At 41.6% G+C, this 18113-nt stretch overlaps 1 protein-coding gene across 2 annotated transcripts; it reads left to right on the top strand.

Annotated features, from left to right (window-relative positions):
* The first annotated feature begins 10539 nt into the window (after positions 1 to 10539).
* Positions 10540 to 16428, top strand: LOC311130522 (keratin, type I cytoskeletal 50 kDa-like). Of its 2 annotated transcripts, none has more exons than XM_084163284.1 (8): positions 10540 to 11196; positions 12160 to 12242; positions 12604 to 12760; positions 13561 to 13725; positions 14021 to 14146; positions 14730 to 14950; positions 15392 to 15438; positions 15628 to 16428. In XM_084163284.1, the coding sequence occupies exons 1-8, from the start codon at positions 10786 to 10788 to the stop codon at positions 15729 to 15731; spliced, it is 1314 nt and encodes a 437-aa protein (XP_084019410.1). In that variant the 5' UTR covers positions 10540 to 10785; the 3' UTR covers positions 15732 to 16428. The 2 variants fall into 2 exon arrangements, with proteins under 2 accessions (XP_084019410.1, XP_084019409.1); XM_084163283.1 differs by having other exon boundaries at positions 10725 to 11196; positions 15625 to 16019.
* Positions 16429 to 18113: the final 1685 nt, after the last annotated feature.

Raw genomic sequence — 18113 nt, 5'->3', positions numbered from 1 at the left:
ATGGAACAGTGATGCATTGACTGCGTTCGAAACAATAAAGAAGGAAATACAGTCAGCTCCGGCTCTAGCAGCCCCAGATTACACAAAACCATTCTTGTTGTATGTGGCAAATAGATGTGATAGGTATGCAACAGCGGTACTTATGCAAGAGACATGCAGTGGAAGACGAAAACAACCTATTGCGTATTATAGTTCTAAACTAGATTCTGTTGCCCAGGGATATCCACCCTGTTATCAAGGTCTAGCTGCATTACAATATGCATATGACAAAGCGTCCACAATTACTATGGGATACCCGGTAATAATATATACACAACATAAAATAGTGGAACTAATAGAACAAGGGAAGTTTGTCCTTACCAATGCTAGAACTTTGGAATACATGACTCTATTGACCTATCCGGATGTTTCCATTAAACGATGCAGTACAGTAAACCCAGCTGAAAGAATCGCCTTAGAGTTTGAGGGGCAAGCACATGACTGTGTAGCAGATTCATTGACATTTACTCGACTAAGGCCAGACTTAGAGTCAACCCCGTTGTCCAGCCTAGGGGAAGAGTGCATAGAAGAGTATTTTGTTGATGGATCCTGTTATAAAGATCATGTGGGAAATCATGCAGGCTATGCAGTAGTGCAAAAACAAGGAGAAAGTTTCAAAGAGGTGATAGCAGAGTACTGTCCACAGCCATGCTCAGCTCAGTTGGCTGAACTAAAAGCACTCACTGCAGCTTGTATCCTAGGAAAATGAAAAACTGTTAATATCTATACTGATTCAGCATATGCACATGGGGTGTGTCATCTATTTGGGGCAGTCTGGAAGCAGCGAGGGTTCAAGAAAAGCGATGGTACACCCATACAACACCACGAGCAGATTGTGGAATTAATGATGGCGTTAATGTATCCCACTAAATTGGCGATAGTGAAATGTCAGGCGCATAGAAAAGGAAAAGGATTTATAACTAAAGGAAACAATGCAGCTGATGAAGCTGCGAGAAAGGCATCTAGATGCACCGTCCCAGTGTTAACAGCACCAATGGTCATTATTGAATCCATGCCACAGCCAGACGATATAATAAGGATGCAGGAAAGAGCAGGACCTTATGAACAGACTATGTGGCACCAAAGAGGGGCCACCAAAGATGTGAAGGGATTATGGAGGTCTCATGAAGGAACCATAATAGCACCCATTGTGTTGCTCAGCTTACTGATAACTAATGCGCATGGTTTTGACCATTGCGCAAGGGGGGAAATAGTAAGGAAAATTAAAAAACAAGGATACTGGTCTCCATACCTACAGGCAACAATAGATGAGGCATTAGCAAGATGTGAGGTGTGTGCACAAAACAATGTAAGGAAAGGGATATCAACGCCTATAGGGCACATACCGGTTCCTGAAGGACCATTTCGACATTTAGTCATGGACTATGTAGATATGATAAAAAAGGTGAATGGCAAAAGGTACATGCTAGTGATCATAGATAGATTCAGTAGATGGGTAGAAGCGGTACCCTCAGTAGATCTAGGATCAGGAACAGTAATCACATTTCTAACTAGAGAAGTAATACCCAGATTCGGAATACCAACAGAAATCAGTTCAGACAATGGATCAGCGTTTATTCAGAAAACAGTGAAGCAAGTATTACAGCAGCTAAGGATTAAGCAAAGATTAGGGTGTGTGTATCGGCCGCAATCTCAGGGGATGGTTGAGAGAGTTAATGGCACCCTCAAGGCTAAACTGAATAAAATCTGTGCTAGTGCAAAGCTCAATTGGGTGGATGCACTACCACTAGCACTGGTCCTACAAAGGACCCTCATTGGAACAATTAGAGATGGAACTTAAAGCATATGTAAGACAACTAACTGCTATACATCAAGTGATCTATCTCCAGGAAAAAGGGCGAGAACCGGAACCTAGACCAGAGGAGCCAGGGCCGGTGATTCCAGGAGATCAAGTCTACATCCAAGTGTTTCGTAGGAAGTGGAACGAGCCCAGGAGAGAAGGACCATATACGGTGATCCGAGCGACGCCCACAGCAGTACAGGTGGAAGGAAGCACGACGTGGTACCATCTAAACCACTGCACCAGGGTCCCGAAGAGAACCGGTCTGCCATCGGCGAGCCATGGGGAAGAGGAGGATGTCGAGGCACCAGATGGAGTCCAAGAAGAAGAAGCATGCATGAGTCCAAGTGCCAACGCCGAAGGACAACAGGCAATCCCACCTGAAAATCCAGAGAGTCGGGAGGTGGGGCCTGATGATGTGGGGAATACTGCTGATAGGATGCCTGCCATGGCAGATCCCCCAAACACAAGCAGACACCCAGGGAGTGGAGGGACAACAGGAGAAGGAGGAAGAAGTGATCTTTCTACCATTGAAGGAAGAGACTCCTCTGCTGTTGAGGAAAGATACTTTTCCACAATTGACTTCTCTGCCCTCACATGATCTCCAACAATTTAAGAACTGTGGAATTGCTCTAACGGTAATAGCAGTTAACCTAGGAGAGATGGTGGTGGGTCTGCCTACAACTATACAATATTCTAGAGATAGTCTTACTGAGCCAGGAAGAATTGCTGTTGTAAACAAAGAACAAGTATCGTATACAGGATGGCCTAGATTGGGGAAATGTCAGATTGAAGGATATGTAATGTTTAGAATAAAATGTCTAAAAAATAATTGTGTAGAAGTTGAGCCAAAAGTAAATAGACATAGAAAAATGATGGATATAAAACAAGCTAAACATCTCATGATTCCATCAGTGCTTAAGAAATTGGCCCCTAAAGTTAGATTGAAGAATAGAATAAAAAAGCATGTACCATTGGGGATAGCTCGAACTAGTATTTCTATTCCAGCGCAAGTACTGACAGTTGAAGAAACTCAATGATCCTTTTCAATACGTAGGATAAAACCTCTGCCAGAAAAATCACTTTGTGGGTGGGCTAAACATCAAACAAGAGGAGAAACAATCTGGGATGAATATGGCTGCCAAATAGAAGTTAACAAAGGAGACACTAGTTGGGAAATTACCTTTAAGGAATTGACTCAAGAAAATAATGCAAAGTACATATTGGAAATAGATAGTGTTAAAGGGTTAGAAGGAAATAGTATAACAACAATGGACATTGATCCTATCTCCAAACACCAATCTAGACAGGAGGAAGAACCTGAAATAGTTAATGTAATTATAACCACTACCCAAGGACCACTAATTACTATAGCAGTTGAACCAACAAAGACAGGATTAGAAAAAATAGGAACAAATGGGTTTTTTCAAAATGTATGGGATTCTTTAACAAACTGGGGAAGTCAGGAAAATAGACAATCTACCTCAGCCCCAACAGTAATATCGAAAGTAATAATAGCATCACCAAAAATAGAAAGGCTATGGGAGGGAGCCATGCAAAATGATTGGTACAAATGGGCACAATATTCAGCTAAAATAATTAATAGAAAAACAAATTGTTTAGTATGTGCCCCTTCTCCATTAAAATAATTGATAGTAATACCAAGTCCACACAGTTACAAGGACTGTGCTAACTTCCAACGAAGCTACTGTCATCTTAAAAGAGGAGAAAGGCCCTACTGTCCTGCAGAATGTTTACCATTTTTGGGAAATCCCTATCATTACAGATTCTATAATCAAACAGGATGGGGAGAGTGGTGTAAAAAATGAGATATCAGAATAGAGCCCAGAAAAATGGAAGCACCGGAAAAATACCGTATAGACTATAATCTAAATTATGAATGCTACAATAAAACGGATGGGGAGCAGGATTTGGGAAAATTTAAGGGAAAGTGTGAGACCACATGGCACCTAAATAATGATACGTCCTGGAATGCAGATACCCCTCACAGAGCAGTTTATCAGGCAGCAGGATCAAGTACTGGGGTAATAGCTACAAATGGAGGGCCGGGTGACCCTGGGGAATGTGAGAAGCAAACACTGGCAATGCCATTGATTTCTCCTTATGAGGATCAATCGGTGGCAGTGGCAGATTTCTTTCGGGTATGTGGAGGACAAAGGATTAGAGCTACTTTGCTTAAAGGATGGAAGGGAGTATGTGCTAGAGTACAAATGCTCCAGGAGGTGGTTATTTCGGAGTGGGAGGTAGACCAAACAACAAATAGGGATGCACAGAATAATAATAAAAGGGTTAAAAAAAAAATATGAACAGGACCCCAGTGTATATTTGGATGCAATAGGTCAACCCAGAGGAATTCCAAATGAATGTAAGGCAAGAGATGAAATTATAGCAGGATTTGAATCAATATTTGTCTGGATTACAACCAACAAAAACTTAGAATGGATCAATTATATTTATTATAATCAACAAAGGTTTATTAATTACACAGACTCTGCATTATCAGCTTTAGGAGAGCAAGTACAGGCTACCAGTAGAATGGCATGGCAGAATAGGCAGGCTCTAAACTGGCTATTAGCGGAAAAAGGTGGAGTTTGTGTTATGTTTGGAGATGAATGTTGTACTTTTATCCCCAATAATACTGCCCCGGATGGTTCTTTCACTGAAGCAATGACTAAACTCAAGGGACTACGAAAAGAGGTTAAGGATAATGCTGGGTATGATGCTCATGTTTGGGACTGGATGGAATTAACTTTGGGAAAATGGGGTGCAATGTTTACAAAAATGGCAATAATGATAGGAATATCACTTGTAGTAATGGGAGTAGTGTTTTGTTGTATACTACCTCTGTTAAAATCACTTTTGATTCAAACCACAGTAAAACAAATGACTGTACAGACAATTGTTACTAGTTCAGCCAAATAAATACACCCAGTTCAGGGAGCTCCAGGACAGTATGTTAATAAATATGGGAAATCTTGTAATGTTAAAGGAGGACCAATGGACTGTCCATTTGGGAATCCTGAATGTCTGTATGGAGTTGTTCCTGGGGGTGGATGGGCCTGCCATGGTTACAAAGCCCAACAGGAAAATGGGGAGGTTAATTTAGAGGAAAACCTTGCAGACTTGTATCCAATACCTGACTGGGCTATGGGTCCTCATCAGGATGGGTCAAGTAATGAGGAAGATATATTGGTTTAAATATATGCGTGTGAAGTGAAACCACATATGGCAAGGCTAAGAATAAGTAAATGCACATGCTTACATTCATTTTAAAATTAATCTTTGTATTATTTGGCACATTATTGGAATCTCCCATAGGGGGGATTATATAGGATTATTTTATGTATCATTATGGCACACGTAGGGAGATGCCAAAGGTAAAATATAATAAACATGTTTGATATTTTATAATTCAGATACATGCTTAAATAAGGAATATAGACATGTGGTATATGCTGTTTTTTAAATGAATGCATGTGTTCTTTCACAGAGGCTCTCAAACAGTGTGCATTACATTAGTTTTTTAAGAAGGGGCCTAAGCCACGCAGCCAATAGAATGATAGAATGAGAGGCTTCATATAGAAAAAAAAGCATTCATGACATTTTGGAGTGGACATTGTGTGACAGCTGGACGTTGAAAAAGAAGGGTGGGGCAGAACTAAAATAAGTTAGGAATGTATGCATGTTTTTTTCATTTGTGTGTATATAAGAGATCTCTAAGCCAGAGAGAGACAGTTGTTCCATGGGGCAAACTCGGCTTTGTTTTGCAATAAAGTCTAATTCTTGAATTCACAAGCTCCGGTGTCTTGAGAGATATTTTTGAGTTGATTATCTATTAGTCAAATATTTCTACCACAACACTAGTGTTAAAGATGAGGAGAGAGGGACAATTAAAAAACGATTAGGCCACATCATAATCTTCTTTGACATGGTTTTGTGAAAACACCTCCGGGCTTAAGAGTCCTTGTTGTTCTGAAAAACAATTAACACCTAGGAGTGGCACACTTTCCTGCCATCTCCTTTCTGTTGAACAAGGATGGGGACATACTTTATACACGTCCAAACAAGTCAAGGCAAAGGCTCCATAGACAGCAGGAGGGGTCGCCAGAAGAGCAAGAGGTGTGGAGTCTGTGTGCACTAGCATGATCTGGTTTAGCCTACCCTCTACCCATCACAACTGATTTAGGATGAACCGTTCCTTCCTAAATTATAACTGATCAATTAAACTTGGTTAAAGCTAAAATACTTAGTTGCTACATCCTTTTTTGTCATAAAAATGTATTATGTATACCCATTGATTATTGAAGAATATGACTTATAAATGCCACATGAGCCTAGTTCAACTGTCATACCCCATCAGAACACAAAATAAAAGCTATTGTTACTCCAATGTTTGTAAACAAAGTAAATGTAAACAAACACTATATAGCCTCAAAACATGGTTAAAACTATAATGTTGATATCATGGATGGTCAGTCGTTGCATCCATAGATCTGTCTATGAATTTGAGAGTGGTTACATTTCTCCAGTCCCATTCCTCAGCTTTTACCAAAACAGAGGTGGGGTTTGGGCTTTGTTATTGTTTCAACTACAGATTCTAGCTTTAAGGGCTTAAAATAACAATATGTGCAGGCTGGCCCAAAAGCATTACAAGGATTGTGGTCAGACAAGCATGGCTTACACAACCACAACACTGGAGAGAGCAACTTCTTTGCTACAAAAAGGAGTGTCAGAAGGTTATATTAGAGCTGTATGATTGGTCCCTTAATAAGCTTGATACTGTAGTGTACATACTGGTATAAATTGACGAATAGGCCTATTCAATAGGCGTGTCATGGAATTTGAAATGCAGCACACAGAGAAAGTAAACAACTTGATATCTAGGGGTAAAGAAGACTACGGCCGTGTTTAGACAGGCAACCCAATTCTGATATTTTTTTCCACTAATTGGTCTTTTGACCAATCACATCAGGTCTTTTCACATCAGATCTTTTTCAGAGCTGATCTGACTGGTCAACTGACCAATTAGTGAAAACAAATAATTGGGCTGCCTGTCTAAACGCAGCCTAAAATGTCTGCTCTGTTTGTCACTAGGGCTGTCTGCTTAGATCTGACAAGGCACCCTGAAGGTGTTCACTGTCTGTCCACATCCTTTGAAGCCTAATGCATTCACAATGGCTCAAATCCACAGTTCAGTTCAGCTCATGTCACAGAGTTAATGTCAGTGGACACCCTATGGGGAACTCCTACTCCAACCCAATTGGCCAAAAGTAATCTGTCAGTCATTTTAGATTATTCAATTTCATGTGGTTAATTAAGACAGTCTTAATTAAGACCGTGTTAATTATAAATTACTGTATGTTGAGAAAACAAATAAGATCATGGGAACACTTTAAATGTGTGTTGTGATGAGTGTTGCAATGAGTAAATAGTCTGTGTGGCACAAAGTGTGCATGAATTCTGTCTGTCTGTAACTGTTTTCACCTAGAGGACACAACATTGCATTCAATTTCTCCATCAGGTAATGAACTGATGTACAGATGAGGAAGCCGTGCGGGCTTGAAAATAACTGCTAAGTACTTAGCCACTGAGCACAGACATCCATTCAACATCTATTCCACGTTGGTTCAACATCATTTCATTGAAATGATGTGGAAACAATGTTGATTAAACCAGTGTGTGCCCATTGGGTAGTAGTTCAATAGGCATCTGTCAGTACGCTGTGTCACTGTTACGGATACAGGTATCCTGTGCCTTTTTGTGTTTTTCCTCTCCTTCTGCCCTAATCACAGGTGTCCTTTATGTTCCTGATTGGTGTCCAACATCCGTTGGTCGGCTGATTGCTGAGGTGGACCTATCAGTGGACATTTCTCTGTATTGCACCACCTGTTTCTGGTTTCCCACTTACACCTCCCATTGTTTAAAAGCCAGTCAGTTGTGTTTGTAGAGAGAGACTATTTTCCGTATGTGAGTATGGATACTGTGGTGTTCTGTGTTTTGTGTACTCACTCATTTGCTGGTTACTCTGTTTGGTAACTTTGTTGTGTGTTTCTGGGAAAAGGGGGATTTAAGCAAGTTGCCCTTGTGCATACATTACCCGTAGGAAGAAAACTGTCTAAAAACACTAGTTAGACCTGAGCGGACCACCCACTGTAATTTATGTATGATTAGCAGTAGCTTAGCGGTTCTTGAGGCAGGCAAGATCAGTTTAGTTTTTTTTACACTATTGTTTCCTTTCTTGGGTCCTGCTCAGCCCTTTTTACCAAACCTTTACCGTGTGTTCAAAATAAACATTTTATGTTTGACGGTAGTTTATGGTTGTCGTGTAGTTTTTGTTCTCACTGTTTCCATGTCACGATTCTAATTTGCATGAATTATGTTACGGGTCTCTTGTCCATCCATCCTAGACGCGTAAAGCCACGGGGTTCGTTACAGTCACTCATGAACAGGCAGAAAGTGTAGGGACGTGACATGGACCTCCATCACACCTGTGTGAAGGCCATCGAAATTAAATTAAAGCATGTTGACAAACCAGCTAACATCAACCCACTCTGACCTTAAAAATGATCACATGAGAGAGAGAGAGAGAGACAGGGAGGGAGAGCAATTACAGTAAAGAAACTCTAAGCCCTTCAAACTCAACTCTCTTTCAAAGCCAGTTCCACTGCATTTTTTCATCGTTCCCCTCTAATCAAGGACTGATTTAGACCTGGGACACTAGGTGTGTGCAATTCATTATCAGGTAGAACAGAAAACCATTAGGCTTTGGCCCTTCTAGGGTAAGAGTTGAACACCCCTGCTCTAAGCTATGCATGGGTAACTTTCAGCAATGCGGCATATCATGTAAGCATCAAAACCAAAGGGGGAATTACAGGTCTAAAATAGAGAAGTTTTTTTTAATGGGGCAAAGCTGTGATTATGAGGGTGGGGATGGGAAGCGTGCTCCTCTCCAGTCTTGTTCATCTGAAAAGCTATTCATGTTTTTTGAATGGAACATCACAGCGGTTTTCATTAGAAAGTACATATTGTTCTGAAAGGACCAGGTGGCTCCTTCGGAAAAGCTCATGTTCTTTCATTATGTTTTTTGTGATCTCTCATTGAAGCCCATGAGTACTAATTTGAGGCTATTATCGATTTGATTCTCCTAAGTAGAATATTTCTGCATTGAGGATTGCCAACAGTGAACTACTACAGAGAAAGCTGTTATGAGTCAAGAATAGTCACAAACACAAGAACACTTTCTCAAAGTGTAAACAATTGTGTTATTCTGAGGTTATGACGATATAATAGATATCAGAACAGGGATTGAAAGATAAGGGATGGAGTGTATTGCGTTTGAATGTTTCATTTTCCTAAAACAGCTATGAAGGCATAATAATGTGTACATAGAACTTTGAAGGTGTGTTAGTAAGTGATTCATTAGCCTACCCACACAGATTAACCATAACCACAGTATGGCAAAGGCTATATAGTAATGGATAATGGAAATTATAACTAAGCATGACTTGCAGCATTCCGTCAGATACAATCATACAACATGCTATTGAACATATAATAGAGTTTGATTTCCCAAAAGACTGATAGATTCAATTCAGAGGTGAAAAGTACATAAGCAACAGTAACCGTTAAGGGCAAGTAATGAGAACCATGCCAGTTTGTGGTTGCTTTCTATTTTGCAAGCTAATCATATCATTGCAAATGTCTTATACTCGAGAACATGTCTGTGAAAACAACTCCAGAGAGGGATGGCAAAGACACAACCTGTGCTGGAAAGGTTGTGTTCACACTCAACATCTGGGAAACACCTACGTTGTGATTCACACTTTGCACCTGATGACAAAAAAATGGAGACTTGAGTTTGACAGGAGAAGACGTCCTGTACAGTGTGTGTGTGCATGCGTGCGTGTGTGTGTGTTTTGTGCAATAATGGGCAACCAACTGTAGCTTTGATGTGAAGTTTAGAGTCTCTCTCTCTCTCTCTCTCTCTCTCTCTCTCTCTCTCTCTCTCTCTCTCTCTCTCTCTCTCTCTCTCTCTCTGAATGCCCTCTTGATTCAAGTGACATCTCTATAACAATTTGTAACTTCATTGTTGATTCTTTAACATAGTAAACCATCAAGTAAATATCAGGGTAACCATGTCATAAATTCCTCTTTATCACGTCACTGACTACTTTTATGGTATGATGATCAATACTGTAGAGAGCCTTCATGCATTTACAACATTTTCTAAATGGAAAAAGTGATTTAATTTTTTTATTTTGTAGTTTCACGAACTATGAGGAAATAATGGAACCTATCTGTATTAGACCTAATGACTTCTGATTTGGATTAGCCTCCATATTTGGTAGACTTAAATACCTGTTACTATTACCCTTGAACCTAATTTATTTGCCAAATAACATTTGAAAAATAAACAGAATATTGGTGAAATGTATATTTTGTATTTTAAAAATAATGTATTTATGGTCTCTCCAAAACATAGCCTACCAACATGAGCATGTCATGTGAGCTAGCCTACTGTTCTACTAAGTTTAGGAGAGATAGTGTAGCCTATTTTACTGTATCCTACATTTTTCGGTGACTAGAGGGGAAAGTAGACTTTTTGTTTGCTTACCTGTGGTTTAACATGACATGACAGTTGTCATACTGTAAATGAAAGTGGTACAAATTATGGAGGCAGAAAGCCAGCTAACTCTCACGCGCAACACACCTTAGTGCCCGTATTTAATGAGCTGACTAAGGACACACCTGTTGGATGCCTGATGAATATCTAATCACATAAATAATTATCTCAATACGCCCCCAGCAGCTCCCACCTCCAAGGGGGTATATATTCCGCTACCAGGCTTGGACTGGTTCACCAACTCTTCGAAGTACCACTCCGGGTTTTGTCAGCTCTACATACCAATCATCACAACGTCGCCATGAGTACTTTATCACTTCGCAGTTATGGAGGCAGCCGAGGCTCATCCTCCATGTCTCTCGGAGGAGGGTACCAGAGTCGCATCGCATCACGGGCACCAAGCGTCTATGGAGGGGCAGGGGGACAGTGTGTCCGCGTATCTTATGCTTCGGGCACCAGGCGCGGTTTTGACCTGTCCAGTGCGCTTGGAGGTGACAACGGCAGCTATGGTTGTAATGCAGTGTCGGTCAGCGAGAAGGCTACCATGCAGAACCTCAACGACCGTTTGGCCACCTACCTGGAGAAGGTGCGCTCCTTGGAGACGGCGAATGCCCAGCTCGAGCGACAAATCCGCGAGTGGTACGAGAAGAAGAAACCGGTCATCAGTGATTACAGCAAATACGATGCTACTCTTGCCGACCTGCGCAGAAAGGTGAGCATTTTTGGGGCATCGTAAATACAGTAAATTGCTATATTGAGCGAGATTGATATGATGACATTTTCGTTCATCAACCTCACTACTGTTGACTATTGAGTTTAGATCAAGTTTTATTGAATGAGAAAAAAAAAAAAAATAGGCTATATCATTTACAAAAGGAAAATGTCTAAACATTTCTACTCTGGCAGGAAACAACATCTTATTCTCATAAAATTCAATGATGGTATACAAGCCACAAGTCATACCCCGAAGTTCATTGACTGGCTGCATCTATGAAGCTGTCAGGTTACAATACAAGTGTGCCCTCGGGATGTGAATTTGTAAACCCTTGACTTTAATAGAGGAATCATACCAAGTTTACAGTAGTAATGGATTATAGGACTTAAATGGCATGAGTGTTGCTTACATGGGTAGTTTAGTTTCTTAGTCTCTATTGAAAGAAAGAAATTACCAAAAAAAAGGGCTTGGCAAGTGAAACTGTCACTTCCATTCAACTTAACTCCCTGTCAACATTTACATTCACACTCATGCCGCCTACATTACTTATTTCAAAGGGAAAGGGGAGAGCCATGATTATGACGCTAAAATGAATCATACCTTCTGTTCAATAGCATTATGTATTATTGCATCTGATGGGATCCAAGTCATGCTTATTATTGTCATTTCCCATACATAACTGTGTGGCCTTTGCCATAGATTGGCTACAGTATATCTGCATGGGTAGGAGGCTAATCAATTACTTACTAACAGACTACTATAGCTCTGGTAGGCTTCACCTTATCACACTTTAATAGTCTCTCATTACAGCTATTCATGGTTATGGCTTGGGAGAATGCACCTTCATTGTTTATGATAATGAAAAGCAAATGATGTAATAATTGTGATAAGCCTGACAGTGTGTAATTTTCTTCCCCTTTTATGTACCATGTACCAACCTGTTTTTTGTCCTGTTCTCAGATCAGTGCTGCCACTCTGAGCAACGCCAGTATCATCCTGCAGATAGACAATGCCAAACTGGCAGCAGAAGACTTCAAAGTCAAGTGAGTACAAAGGGTCTGTAAGATGGAAGCAGCAAACAACTGTTGAATTCACCTTAGAATAATACTTTCAGTCAGGAATGGAATTGGAACTACACATCGTATGTCAACTTTAGTCATGCAACTTTTAAACCATTATTAGAGTATGAAGCCACACCTAGTATAACCGTACTGAAGGTCAACGAGCCCATGACGTGATGTTAAATGTCACAATACTGTATACCTTAGAAACATCATCAGCGGTCAACTGTACATTAAACTGGTCTGACTGGTTTTGTGCCATTTGGTATGTTTACTATTGGTGGTAACTGTCAATGATGCTGGGAAACTCACATGCCCTGTTTGTCCTTTTCCCTCTGGAAAGGTTTGAGAATGAACTGGTTATGCGTCAGTCGGTGGAGGCAGACATCGCTGGACTGAGGAAGGTTCTGGACGAGATGACCATGTCCCGGGCAGACCTAGAAATGCAGATTGAGGGGCTGAAGGAGGAGCTGGTCTACCTCAAGAAGAACCATGCAGAGGTGGGTGTTCCTCAGGGCACTCTAGTGGGACCTGCCCAAATTCACAAAATGGCCCCCAAGGGCCTTGGAAGCCCTCTTTTATCATACCAGATCCCCAAGAGTCATGGCATAGCCCTGTCAATAGCAAGACCTCCCCACAGTTCCAAATTCTTATATATTTTACCTAGATGAAAACAATGTGGTTGTGAGAGTCGAATGGAGTTGTCAGAGACATAATTCATTCTCATCGCATGCCAAGCAGTATTGTCTTTGGCTGTATCAATGATAATGCAAACAACAGATCAAACAGACCTTGTTTGGAGTCTCTGTGCTGTCTCTGTTTGTGTAGCTTTAAAGCTGTCAGCAAATGTGTCACAAGCCCAACGACAGTATGACAGAACCGTTAAAACCACACTTGAGATCACATGGTGGCAAGTCCTATTTCCTGTTGGATTACCTTGAGTATTTTCGCAGTAATCATCTACTTACTTTAGGATGGTTGTACAGGATGTCAGAGAAGCTGACGGCAATACACCATGAACAATGTAACTAGGTTATGAAAGATGGTGACAGTTTGTGACACCCAAGTACCTCATTGATTTCTCATGTGGTTGAACCTGAGACACCCGTGCACCTCACCTGGCTGTGGCCCAATTTGTCCCCTCACCCCTGTGTAATCGTGCTAGACTATTTCCCTGTCTGGGACAGTAAAGTTCTATCTTATCTTACCCGGTGACAGCCTACCCGGTGACAACCTCCATTGGCCTCTCACCTGGTGTTGACCCTAGTTGACGTCAGTCATCACTCTGTGCCCCTTATAGGAAATCGCTGCCTTGCGGGCCCACTTGAGCAACAGCTCAGTGAACGTGGAGGTGGACGCAGCGCCCCAGCAGGACATGGCCAGGATGATGGAGGAGATCCGAACTCAGTACGAGGGCATCGCCGAGAAGAACCGCCGCGACATGGAGTCCTGGTACAAGGACAAGGTGAGGAGAACAAGAGCCCAACCTTGTCTATGGAGAACCTCTTGATCCATCTGTTCTGTTTTAGATCATATGGAAATAGTTTAGTATATCTTACAGGGAAAACCTATGTCCTATGAGAACAGTATTTAAAGTGCTTATAAACAACCAATTACTGTGATCACATACTTGAAGCTATCTTATCCTTGTTCGATCATGCCAATATAGAGATATCAGACCATAGAGAATGACTTTTGTGCTTATTACCAGTACTAGTGGAGTTACACAACTCTTACCTTGTTCCGTCTGTCCGTCCCAGTTTGATGAGCTGAACAAGGTGGTGGCCAGCAGCACAGAGACCCTCCAGACGTCCCGCAATGAGATAAACGAGCTCAAGAGGACCATGCAGGCACTGCAGATCGAGCTGCAGTCCCAGCTCAGCCTGGTGAGGAAACCAATGCCCCCTCAACCCCATTAATGACCCCCTCTCTGCCTCCTAGTTGTTGCTAGACGTATGAGTTTGAGTTAGAGCTAGACCAGGGTGTAATTACTGTAGATCACTCGGAATTCGGAAATACATGACATTTACAAGATTACACCTCCAGTTAAACAGTACAGTACAACTGACACATCACTGTAAAACCATGATCATTTAGACCTCATAAATACATTCCTACCCTACGGGTTACATATGGGTCCTCAAGTTGACCTTTTAGCAACTGAAGATGATGGATTAGTTACAGAGAGAGAAGCAATCAGTCAACTCAGAGCTCTGTAATTATCACAAGCCATAATAATAATACATTTCATTTTTTGACAAGCTCTTCGATCGATGGAGAGATGAAGTGAAGTTGAGGAGAACAGTTTGTTATACTACAGCTGTTCTCCTCAAAACTGAATTCTAAAAACATGTGCTCACCAGGAACTTCACCTCAATCATGCACTGATGTCATTTGGCCTATATCAACACCACTTGTTGAATCACCTGAAGTCTTTAACCATTCCTCTTCCTCCCGCTCTCCCATTAGAAAGCAGCCATGGAGGGCCAGCTGAATGAGACCGAGTCCCGTTACAGCATGCAGCTGAACCAGCTCCAGGGCATGGTCAACAGCCTGGAGGAGGAGCTGGGTCGCATGAAGACAGACATCGAGAGGCAGGCCGGCGAGTACCGCATGCTCCTGGACATCAAGACCCGGCTGGAGATGGAGATCGCTGAGTACAGGAGGCTGCTGGATGGAGAGGATGTCGGGTAAGGAGAGGAGAGAAGAGTGTAGATCCCTAATTTACATACCCAGTGGGATTTACATGGGCTTCACATACCCAATGTAAATGCTAAATGTGCATTTACATACCCAATGACAAGTCAACCCCTAGCCCGTTGCCCCTTCAGTAGCCCCTACCCCTTTGGCACATAAACACCTGCTGTAGGCACTTTTGATTTAAAATGATTGGATACATGCAAGAACTATGGTGTGAATATTACTAGAGGGCAAGATGGAGCAATCATCATTATGCTAATGACCTACAGTAGCCTATCTAATCGTTGCAGATCAACAAGAAGTGCACTAGGGAAGGGGCCAGGGGTCGATTTGGAACTGGGCAATAGAGACTGTGTTACAGAGTAGAGAGATCAATGTAGAGTTGTTAAATAGGAAGAGACTTAACACTCAAACTATCTTCTGTCCACCAGGAGAACTATCATCACCAAGAAGGTTGAGACTGTTCAGGTCCAAAAACGTAAGTAGAGCGAGACCATTTTCTATCATATCAATTCCATATTGATTGAACCCAGCAGTAGTAATTGTGAAACACTCTAGAACAAAAAGGATTTGGTTGATTAGAATTTTAAGTTTGTTCTTTCCTTTCCTCTTTAGCTAAGCCCAACACTAAGTGTACTAATGGTTATTTGTGCCTTCTTTGAAGCAGTGCCAGTGGTGACAAAGAGAGTGCGGACGGTGATCGAGGAGATGGTCGATGGAAAGGTGGTCTCCCGTACAGAGGATGTGGACATGGAGGTCCCGCAAAAATAGATCCCTTGCACTCAACCCACCCAAAAAAGCCTGGTTCCGCCTACAGCAAAAAGGAATACCAGAAATTTTAAAATGTTATAATCTCCTCTGGATGGCATCGCTTTGGTGTTGCCTGTATGCTCGGTGAATGTACAACACTGTGCAATCTTTGATACATTTACCATATTTGATATTTAAGTTGACAAAACAAACATGCTTTTGAATATCATTGTTGATCAAATGATCATGTAGGATGTTTGGTTGAATTGTCCCAAAATACATAATAAAATATGTTTCAGAATCTACCGTATTTGATCATTGTGTATTTGTTTTGAGCATGATCTCACAAATCATTTCTCCTCTCAGTCCATTGTCTTATCATTGGAAAACAACATTGTTCAAAAGGGGATGATAAACAAATATCAAGGAACATTTAAAGAGATTATCTTATATCAGTCTATTTTATACTGTACAGTCATGGTCAAAAGTTTTGAGAATGACACAAATATTGGTCTTCACAAAGTTCGCTGCTTCAGTGTTATGAGATATTTTTGTCAGATGTTACTATGGCATACTGAAGTATAATTACAAGCATTCCATAAGTGTCAAAGGCTTTTATTGACAATTACATTAAGTTTATGCAAAGAGTCAATATTTGCAGTGTTGATCCTTCTTTTTCAAGACCTCTGCAATCCGCCCTGGCATGCTGTCAATTAACTTCTGGGCTACATCCTGACTGATGGCAGCCCATTCTTGCATAATCAATGCTTGGAGTTTGTTAGAATTTGTGGGTTTTTGTTTGTCCACCTGCCTCTTGAGGATCGACCACAGGTTCTCAATGGGATTAAGGTCTGGGGAGTTTCCTGGCCATGGACCCAAAATGTCGATGTTTTGTTCCCCGAGCCACTTAGTTATCACTTTTGCCTTATGGCAAGCTGCTCCATCATGCTGGAAAAGGCATTGGTCATCACCAAACTGATCTTGGATGGTTGAGAGAAGTTGCTCTCGGAGGATGTGTTGGTACCATTCTTTATTCATGGCTGTGTTCTTAGGCAAAAATGTGAGTGAGCCCACTCCCTTGGCTGAGAAGCAACCCCACACATGAATGGTCTCAGGATGCTTTACCGTTGGCATGACACAGGACTGATGGTAGCGCTCACCTTGTCTTCTCCGGACAAGGTGTTTTCCAGATGCCCCAAACAATTGGAAAGGGGATTCATCAGAGAAAATGACTTTACCACAGTCCTCAGCAGTCCAATCCCTGTACCTTTTGCAGAATATCAGTCTATCCCTGATGTTTTTCCTGGAGAGAAGTGGCTTCTTTGTTGCCCTTCTTGACACCAGGCCATCCTCCAAAGATTATTCACCTCACTGTGCGTGCAGATGCACTCACACCTGCCTGCTGCCATTCCTGAGCAAGCTCTGCATTGGTGGTGCCCCGATCCCGCAGCTGAATCAACTTTAGGAGACGGTCCTGGCGCTTGCTGGACTTTCTTGGGCGCCCTGACACCTTCTTCAAAACAATTGAACCTCTCTCCTTGAAGTTCTTGATGATCCGATAAATGGTTGATTTAGGTGCAATCTTACTAGCAGCAATATCCTTGCCTGTGAAGCCCTTTTTGTGCAAAGCAATGATGACGGCACGTGTTTCCTTGCAGGTAACCATGGTTAACAGAGGAAGAACAATGATTTCAAGCACCACCCTCCTTTTAAAGCTTCCAGTCTGTTATTCTAACTCAATCAGCATGACAGAGTGATCTCCAGCCTTGTCCTCGTCAACACTCTCACCTGTGTTAACGAGAGAATCACTGACATGATGGCAGCTGGTCCTTTTGTGGCAGGGCTGAAATGCAGTGGAAATGTTTTTTTGGGATTAAGTTCATTTTCATGGCAAAGAGGGACATCTGATCACTCTTCATGACATTCTGGAGTATATGCAAATTGCCATCATCAAAACTGAGGCAGCAGACTTTGTGAAAATTAGTATTTGTATCATTCTCAAAACTTTTGACCACGACTGTAGGTCAAGGGTATCAAACTAATTCCATTGAGGGCCTAGTGTCTGCTGGTTTATGTTTTTTCCTTTCAATTAAGACCTACTAATTAGTGACCTTAATTCATCAATCAAGTACAAGGGAGGAGCGAAAACCCGCAGATACTCGGCCCTCCATGGAATGAGTTTGAGACGTGCTGTAATGTTATAATGTTATCTTCATCATAACATTTAGTATATATGTCACGGGTTACAAAGCCAGAACCCAGAAGCAGACCAGGACAAGGTGAGTAGATACGAAGGTGGGTATTTATTGAACAGATTCAAAAGTGATGCTGAATAATCCAGGGAACAGACCGGGCGGCGGAGATGAGTTGGTGGGAGTTCAGTGGCAGGTCCAATAATGGCTC

This window comes from Coregonus lavaretus (genome assembly GCF_964263955.1).
Source record: "Coregonus lavaretus genome assembly, chromosome: 6".
NCBI classification, from domain to species: domain Eukaryota; kingdom Metazoa; phylum Chordata; class Actinopteri; order Salmoniformes; family Salmonidae; genus Coregonus; species Coregonus lavaretus.
This window is presented reverse-complemented; position numbering and strand designations above follow the sequence as displayed.